The sequence below is a fragment of the Myotis yumanensis genome, unplaced genomic scaffold (genome assembly GCF_028538775.1).
Source record: "Myotis yumanensis isolate MYYU_CA2020_CCGP unplaced genomic scaffold, mMyoYum1.0.hap1 SCAF_6, whole genome shotgun sequence".
Lineage (NCBI taxonomy): Eukaryota > Metazoa > Chordata > Mammalia > Chiroptera > Vespertilionidae > Myotis > Myotis yumanensis.
Window position 1 is genome coordinate 61,897,260 of NW_027223757.1, and position 10,041 is coordinate 61,907,300.

The 10,041-nt window shown below is 33.3% G+C and overlaps 1 protein-coding gene across 1 annotated transcript in view; it reads left to right on the top strand.

Annotated features, from left to right (window-relative positions):
- Window positions 1-9,785, top strand: part of FILIP1 (filamin A interacting protein 1) — a 174,350-nt gene extending 164,565 nt beyond the window's left edge. The window contains exon 7 of the mRNA XM_070418221.1: window positions 5,799-9,785. Coding sequence (XP_070274322.1) covers window positions 5,799-5,839 — 41 coding nt within the window. The 3' untranslated portion in view covers window positions 5,840-9,785. The remainder of the gene's footprint in view (window positions 1-5,798) is intronic.
- The last annotated feature ends 256 nt before the right edge of the window (window positions 9,786-10,041 follow it).

The following is a 10,041-nucleotide window of genomic DNA, read 5'->3' on the forward strand; positions in this document are numbered from 1 at the left end:
ACTTTGCCATAACACTCTTCCTAAGAACTAATGGTTAATTGCTTATCTGGTAAAAGTAGTTTGGCCTTTCTACTCATACTAATGTGTGATGGACAGAATTCCAAAGTCAAGGGCTGGTTAGAGCTGAACCGGACATTAGAGGTCCAGAAGATAATTACATCTATTATTAATGATGAAAACAAAAACAAAACAAGAAAAACTATAAGGCTTAAAGATTTCTAACCACCTTATTAAATGACGAAACCAGGTCTTCAGTTTCTCCCAGTATATTATTCATTATTTCATATGAAACTATGAAATAATGAAGTGAGCAAAGTACATATACATACATAAACTAAAACATCCATACTCATTGGGCCAAAATAATATTGTCAAAGTGTCTTTGAGACATGGAGATATCTACATGGAAACTATGTGACAAAGTTTTCATAATAATACTTTGATAAATATTGTTGTACTTATCTAAAAAGCACAATGTCCTTTTCAATTTTCACCCATAATGCTATTTTCCATGTTAGTCTGTGTGACCAGTCATAGGCTTAGCTCAAACTAGGCAGTTAGCATCTGTTTCCAAAAAGGTAGAACCTGAGTATTGTGGCTCAAATATTTACCTGTTTTTCCACCATTTAATTTAGATTTTAAAAAATAATTAATGTTATATGTAGGAGAACTAGTTCCAATTTGCTTGTATCTGGGAAACAGTGATCTATGTGAGAGATAAGGATTAGCTTGCCTGAAAAAGAAGTTACCAGGCATAACTGTGATTATTGATAACTTGTGAGAGGTAAGGGGATTTGGGCTGATGATGGAGTGGGAAATGTTTTGGAAGGAAGTAAATAACTATTAGGTGGTTGAGAAACCCCAAGAGAATTTATATCATCTGGTTGAAAAGTTTCCTGAAGAAAATGACAGCGCTGATTAACGGAAGTATTTTTAATTAGCTGAGCTGAATCCAAAAGAAGGAACAAGTCCAAGTCAACAGAGGAAGTTTATTGGACTTCCTATTTAAAACAGATGTCTTATCAGAAGTGATTAATTTATGAATGCGATCATAATAGGACCGAATGTTGAAGCAGTTTATTAGAATGAGAACCCTAAAAGTAAACAATATCTAGGCACTCCTATTTCTTAAAGGTACAGAACGTACCTTTAAGCAGCCCTCCTTTGCTGATACAAAGTCTTGCAGTAAATAGAACCTCTGCTATGTTTGTCTTTGGTGTGTGAGCTTAGAGCAGTGGTGGCGAACCTATGACACGCATGTCAGAGGTGACACGCGAACTCATTTTTTTTGGTTGATTTTTCTTTGTTAAATGGCATTTAAATATATAAAACGAATATCAAAAATATAAGTCTTTGTTATGGTTGCAAATATCAAAAAATTTCTATATGTGACACGGCACCAGAGTTAAGTTAGGGTTTTTCAAAATGCTGACACGCCGAGCTCAAAAGGTTAGCCATCGCTAGCTTAGAGGCTATCTATAAAAGTGGTCTGGTCTCATTTACTAGAGAAGATTTTTAAAATTCAGAGCTCATGTGTTCCCTTGCAGAGAGCTTGGCAGAGCATAAACTATGCATTGCTCGGGAGGAAGACAATGACTTTCCAAGGAGTTCATCTTTCCTGCTCCACAGCCAAGGAGCTCTCCTGGGAGGAATCAGAATTCGAATTTGTTGCCAGGTTGCCCCACTCTGACACTGAAGAGATAGACTCCCCCAAATTTCCAAATCCCATCTTGGATCTCATCGTCTGGCTGGCCAGTAGTTTTGAGATACCACCCAAGGAGGATGAGTAGTTAGTGAGTTCAGAAGTCAACTGTAATTAGGAATTGATAATACGTTAAACTTCCTTTCCATGGAAGGTATTTTAGCTAGTGTAATAAAAGAATGAATTCATAATTTACATCATTTCACAATAAATCATAATAACAAATAATGTATTTAGTGTGTTACCTGAAGTTCCTTAAAAATAAATAAATAAAGATAACACTTAAGAGAAACACATAGAAGAAAATGCCATTAAGTGTTTTTGGTAAACTGTTAATGTCAAACATATATAAAAATCTAATCTCTCCATGTGTGTATGTTAACTAATATATTTTTTTTCTTCTTCCAATTAGAAAAAAGGAAATGGTGCTATTAAATGTCTGCATAGCAGAAGGCCCCAAATTTAAGTACTTTCTATTTTGAATTTGTTGATAGAGGTGGTAATTAATAATGGCCTTTGGTCTTAATCTGCCTCTACAAATTATAAATGTCAGAAAAATGGTATCTGTAAAAAATTATTATAGAATTGTATTTATTACTTAGCTCACTTTAGAGGACCTAAATGACCTATTATTGGTCTTTGTCTGAGACTCAGTGAAGACAGAGTAGGAGATGGAATAAGATTTGCTCATTGACTTTGTAACTTCAGTAAAATTTATGAGACTTTTATTGTACTGAATCATAAAAAATGGAAGAGACTTGGGAATTCTGTTGGTTTTTTTTTAAAGACAAATAATGGTATTAATCCCCAGAGCATTTCTTTTTTCTTTTTGCTGGTCACCATATGTCTCAGATAGTTATTTTAAAAAATATATATTTTATTGATTTTTTTACAGAGAGGAAGGGAGAGGGATAGAGAGTCAGAAACATCGATGAGAGAGAAACATCAATCAGTCGCCTCCTACACACCCCTCACTGGGGATGTGCCTGCAACCAAGGTACATGCCCTTGACTGGAATCAAACCCGGGACCCCTCAGTCTACAGGTCGACGCTCTTTCCACTGAGCCAAACCGGTCAGGGCTCAGATAGTTATTTTTTAAAAAAACATTTTTATTGATATTTAGCAAGAAAGGAAGGAAAAGGGAGAGAGAAAGAGAAACATTGATGTGAGAGCAAGACATCGGCTGCTTCCTACCAGGGATTGAGCCCGAAACCTGGGCATGTGCCCTAACCAGGAATCAAACCAGCAACCTTTTGATGCATAGGATGATGTCCAACCAACTGAACTAACTGAGCCACACCAGTCAGGCTCCATCAGATAGTTTTGCTGTGTAATGCGTCATCTCAAAATTTAATGGTTTAAAACAGCTGTGGGCAAACTATGGCCCGTGGGCCGGATCCAGCCCGTTTGAAATGAATAAAACTAAAAAAAAAAAAAGACCGTACCCTTTTATGTAATGATGTTTACTTTGAATTTATCTTAGTTCACATAAACACTCCATCCATGCTTTTGTTCCGGCCCTCCGGTCCAGTTTAAGAACCCATTGTGGCCCTCGAGTCAAAAAGTTTGCCCACCCCTGGTTTAAAACAACATTTTAAAAAATTTTCTCACAATTTTGTGTAGTGGCCAGGCAATTCTTATTTTAGTTTATAGGTTTGGGGAAAACATAGATGATAAGTGAAGACAGATTTAATAAATATGTTTAGTCTGTATAAATTAATAGAGCTACTATCATATAGGTATTATCTCACTATCTCTAGAAACAAGATAAAATATGTCTCCATGTATACAAAACAAAATAACTTGAGCTTAACTGTATTCCTTTAAAGTTTATAAACATAAGTGTTAAACACCATATCTTATTATTAAAGTAGAATTTAGAAAATTCTATTTGGCATTGTCAAGTATTTCTGAAACAGTCTTTTTAATAACACAATCTGATTAATAGCATTAGCATATATGCCAAGCATAGGTGACCAATTTGCTAACTTAAAGACAATAATAAAATGTAATGGTCTAACCAAGACATTCTTCTATGTATGGATGAACCCTTTTGCCATATGTATTTTTACCAAGTGATAATTATGAAGAGCTATTATTATTATGGAGATTACAAAGTGCTAGATTAAGAGAAGGCGACTCTAGGAATTTAGAGGTCTGCACACTCAAGGTGAGAGAAGATGGTATGACAGTAACACAAAATAGTAGCCCCTCAAGGAATTTTAGAGATGATCTCCAATACCCTCATTCTGTAGTGAGGAAACAAAGGCACCAGCATTCTGAATTACATCTACAATAAGAACAATGTGGATTTCACCTTTTAAAATGTATGTTTTTCTATTTTTTTAAAAGAGGAAAATGGGAAAGATGCTTTAATTCTATTATAGAGATTTGAGAACTATGTATTTTCACTCTGAGAAAAATTACTACAGAAATTTTGCTGTTGTTGTTAATCCTCACCCGAGGTTATTTTTCCACTGATTTTTAGAGAGAGTGGGAGGGAGAGAGAAATATCAATGTGAGAGAGACACATAGATTGGTTGCCTTCTGCACGCCCGACTAGGGCCAGGGATGGTGCCCGCAACAGAGGCACATGCCTTTGATTAGAATAGAACCCGGGACCCTTCAGTCAGCAGGCCTATACTCTATCCACTGAGCCAAACCAGTTAGGGCTACAGAAATTTAAAAAAAAAAAGTGTTGAGTGGGAAATAGCATTTTAATCTTAGATATTTTAATTAGCGTTTTTAGTTTTTGCCTTAAGATTTTGATAAATTTTTAGGCACTGAAAAATTATAAAGCTAGAACAATTTTCCAGTGAAAAACATGAGGATGATTCTTAAAGATTTCTGGTATAGTGAAAAAATTGTATGTATGTCATAAAAGCTTTATAAAAATTTTATATTTAAATGTAAACATTTATACATTTTATTTTATTTTGCTTTGTTACCTGCTTTATCCCAAATTTAATTGATAGGTAGAAGGAAGGAATGGAAATATCTCCCCCTAGTGGTAATTTAATGAAAGAATTAAGAAACATTGTGTTTTTGACCCACTGAACATAATTAGCACAAACCAATAAGTCTATGACATGTACTTTATTTAATGCTTAGATATAAATTACCAAAGTAAAAATAAAAATTAAACTAGTATTTAAAATTAAAGTGAAAATAATAGGTGGAAATTTTCTCACCCTATTGATAAACCCTGATGTTATTTTCTACACTTACAACATTGCCATATGTGATAGGGAGGTAATAGTTTTTTTCAGACAGAGGAACCATTTGAGGCTTAGATTTCTTTCCTATGCTCTTTATAATCTCAGCAATGACAAGACTCTGTCATTTTTCCTCACCAAGGTAGTTCCATGCCTAGCACAGTGGTGTGCACATAATTGGGCCTCAATAAACAATCCTTGAATGATAGAATGAAAAAAAAAGATACTTGTTCATGAAGGCATATAGATTAAGCTAAAGTAAAATAAATCAATAAATATAAATATCACACACCCATAATGTGGCTCGTACTGTTCTAATTGCTATCTCAATCTATTTTTTATTTACTTTTATACGAATGAATTTAGATTTAAAAGCATATATGGAATCATGCAAAAAGCAGTCAGAGACAAAAGTGTTTATTAACTTCTTAAGAATAGATAATGAATATTTCCTTATTAAAACTCAAGTTCAGACACATTAAAAAAGAAATTAAAAGTATATGAATATTGTTCAGAACAGAGAGTTACTTCTAGGAAATAGTCTGGTTTCCCACTGTGGGGCTTGTATGTAGTAATTACTGTCTTTGTGTTTAGTTCTTTGCTTGAGTAAAATTGATCTAATATTGTTAGAATATTAGACGTGGTTTCTGAAAAGCTTTAAGAATTTTGGAGGTAAAGCACCTACGCCAATACAAAGATATTACCCAAGAGTAGTAAAAAACTGCAGGAGAAGCTATTGGGCTCATGTACCTGTTTTTGTTTGTTGTGTTGTTTAACATCCATGGTCTTTTAATGAAATGATGTGGTGTTGATCCTCACATAAACTATTGATTTGAGTTTCAGTGTAATTGAAAATGCTGTGTTTTTCTTCTCTTTATAGAAAGCATCATCATTCACCAGTTACGCATGAACTCCCGATGAAATGGTAAATCAAGCACATACTGGGTGTGTGTACTGCCTCTGAATCCCTGTTGAATGGATAGTATTACTACAGCTCTCCATCATCACTAAGGTCCTCCAGGCTACTGATCACTACTGAAAATAATTTTCTACTTCCAGTGAATTTTTTTGAGGATATAATGTAAAAGCTGAAAATGGCATTGCTGATAATATAAAAATAGGTTGCAAGAGCAATTCAATCTTTGTGTCAAAAGCAATTTATCCTCCTTTTGCAAAGCTTTCAGGTCCATGGGCACATGCTATGTAATTTATTTTTATAATACACTTTGTGATGTGATTTTTTTTCCCGAAAGTGTTTCCTTTTTCATAGTCTATGGCACATATAGTATATCTGTAGAATACACTGTCAGTTCTTCAAAGCATGGGTATTGGTGCATTTATAACAGTAACCTATAATCATTTTCTTTGATCAATTTGTTGTTTCTGAAGTAAAGAAAGCACAACACTATATATTTCCTGAAAGAAATTCAAGAGGTAAAACAGAAGCAGGAGCTTCTGGAAGAGTTTTTATTATTGCTTGTACAGTGCTGTGGTTCTGATCACGGTTCAACATTAACAGATAACGGTCTGGTTTAAAGTTTAATTTTAAACACTTACAGACAGTTTTTTTAAAGTTGCTCTTTCTAGTGTTCTGTGCCAAAACCCTTGGATGAATTGATTTTCATATGGAACAAATGAATAAAAGGAGATGTATGAGTTTAACATTATAGAAACACCTTCAACCGGTAGTTCAATTATCTTTCTGTTTGCATTATTTACTTATATGTACAGGACTTAGAAAAAGGATATCAAGATAGTTCTCACAATCTACCTAAATGAAAGCCTGAAAATAAAAAACTGACCTAGAAAGTATCAGCATCTTTTTAAAAAATGGTAATAGAAATGCCTAGATAAATTTTTTCTTGTAGATAGGAGTTGGACAGATTTTCAGAAATCACATATAGGTTAGAGAATATATTCTTTAAAGATAAAAAGCACATGAATTACTTAAATCTCAATGTCAGAGCTGCTGTTGAACTTAAATTTATGTGAAAATGTGCATCTAAAGTCTACTTGAAAGCCTTAATATAGGGTTTTTATTTTTAAAGACTTTGTCAATGTGGTCATGTTGTCAATAAGGTTTTTAAAAGGTAATTAAGATAAATAACTATTTGACACATCAGTTTTTGAAGGCAGGAATCATCTCTCATGTAACTTTACTTAGATTAAAGAAACTATGCTCTGGGTGTCACAAGGATAGCTAAAAACCACACCAATAATACTGTTGGCCCATTTCTCCAGACCACAGGCTGTACCCAGGTTTATATGCCCAAAGAGGGGAGTCCATACTGAGTCTCTGGAATAGAAAAATTAATGTTGGCTTTCCTCCCCTATGTAACTTTGTAAGGTATTAAGGTATACCTTGTGGAATTAGCAAATTATAATCAGTAGGTATTATATATGAAATGACTATATTTCATGTAAAATTAGTTTTGATCTTTGTAAGTAAAAGAAATGCTATAGTAGGCTTGCCCTAGCTTGAGTGATTGTATGTGTCACATAACCTGCAGGGTTTTGATTAGTGATTAAAGAAAACTAGATGTATTTGTGTGAAGATTTAAGAAATTGTTGTTTTGGGTTCTGTTTTCTGCAAATGTTTCTGAATGACGTTTTCAACTAGGGAAGGGTTTTATTTAGTATTGTTATATATTTTTCACTCACAATTAAGTTCCATTTTTGCCAATATTTCTGACGGCAAAAATATTCAGATATATCACAGATTAGCATTTGAAGCACATAACTTTTTCTCAACTTGTGGGAATGTTATTACACTAATTGCGAAAAGGCTAGAAGGCTTTAAATGTTTCCTGACTTTAATTTAAAATGCTACAAGTAATTTATGTATATTTGGATCTGAAGTTTTATTTTTCCCGAGTTTATAATGAAGTTTGGTACTTGCAATGCTGAGTGAGGATGACAGAGTAATTGGTCATTTAAATGGATGCTGAGCTTTTCTCTGCCCATGCTATAAATAAGTCTTCTGTTGAAACCCAAATGGAATTAAAGTGACAGATGGTTAAAATTAGTTTAAAAATTTTAAACTGGCTTTGAAATAGAACACAATATTAAAAATGAACAGAAAACAACAAAGAGTCATATCCTTAGCTCATGAATAAACAAACAAGATCATAAATAGTCATAGCCCAATATCCACATTCAATTGAAAAAATTGTCCCTCATGCAAGTCTGGCATCATCCTAGGCTACATAATTTCTCTATCTTTTATTGTAAGTAAATCTCCAATCATCAATATGAATGAGAATCAGTTTTGAATGGAATAATTCTGTTTTCTGATATATGATCGTAATTAGTGTTTTCAGTTTAAGATACAACAAACTAATCCTGTTATCTTACCCTTTTCTTTTTGAGAAGAGTGTTTCTGAGGGTATCTTCTACAAAGATTTTTTTCAAGTATTTAATAAAATATTAGGGCTTCATGAAAATAATGGATAGAGTAAATATTCCAGATGTTAGATACCTATAATGTTTACAAATGTGAACAATTAATTGTATCTTTGGACAACCATAAAACAATTCATGGTGTGGAATATCTAACTTAAGCATTAACAGAGACACCAACAATTCTGAAATAATTCCCAGCTTCTGAAAGTCAGTGGCAGAGCAAGAGTGAATGCTGTGTCAGACGTGTAACATGTTTGTGTCTTTTCTCTTTATGCTGTGGTTGAATTTTCCTGGAAATAAATAAAAAATAGAGCAAAGGTAGGGTGTGTTCATGAATTTGATAAGCAACAATTCTAAAATTAACAAAAACACATAATGGGAATTTAAAAAACACAACTGGCCCCTGAGGCATATACCCCCCTCTGGACCTCCAGTGCAATGCCTCTGCTAAAAATACTAATTAGAAGGCAAAGAGGAGAAATAATAAAAATGGTTGTAATGAATTCATAAAATTGGGAGTTCCATGGAATTAATGTTGCTTAGTGGCCACTAATGTTTTATTTATCTTACTATTATGTTTTTAATACTCACCTGAGGATATGTTTATTGATTTTAGAAAAAGAGGGAGAGAGAAACATGTGAGAAAGAAACACTGGTTGGTTGCCTGTCAGTCATATGTGCCCAGACTGGGATTGAACCCACAACCTAGGTATGTGCCCTGATGGAATAGAACATGCAACCTTTTTGGTGCCAAAACGATGCTCCAACCAACAGATTCACCTGGCCTGGACAATATTTTATGTTCTTAAACTTTCAGCATTTCCTCCTTACTCTGTGATGACACTATGTTTGTTACATAGGGAAAATGCTGCAGATTCATACATTTGAACAGAAATATTTCTAGGTGCCATGACATGATACATCTTTTTCTGGTGGGTTATTTTTGTTTGTTTATGTTATTTGGTTAATTTTACCTTACCATTCACAGATTTTGTTAACAGTGCAAAATTGTATTTATTTAATCTAAATTTTGTTTTAAAAATGTCAGATGTTAGCTTCTTCATATGTGATCAGTTATTCTTAGAAGTGTTGCAGGTGTAATGGATTTTCAATAGCAAAAGAGTACATGAAAAAAATTTGGAGTTACAGTCTATTTTCACAGCATTCTCAATTTTTTCTTTAAGTTTTATTAAGTACATGAGAAGTTTATTTTTCACTACAGCCAAGTGAATTTATGAATATGTACTTGTCTTTTATATGAATGTGATATCCTGCTTTCATTTCATCACAGGTTACTGAAATTTAACCAATTAAGACATTCTTTGTGTTATTTCCAAAGTCAACTTTGTTTATCAAAATCTCACCAGAGAGTGAGAAAAATAATCATTGTGATATAAAAGTATTGTGCAATATTCTTCTTTGAGTTGGAACATAATATTATACAATTAAAATCATTTAAAATGAGTATTCTACCTTATTTTAAATTATTTGCTTTAAAATAGTTTTCACTTTTGCATTTCATATTTTGTTAAAAATTTGGTATTTTTCACTGTGAATAAGAAGCAGTACAGCGGACCAGCTGAAATCAGAGTGTTTTTCCCCTGAGGTACATTATAGTTTGATTCTTTAACAAGATAAAAACTGCAAGACACCAAGAGATGGAAACTGGCTATGGGTTCCCTTCACCCTTTTATCCTCAACAAAGGCATTGTCAATAATCA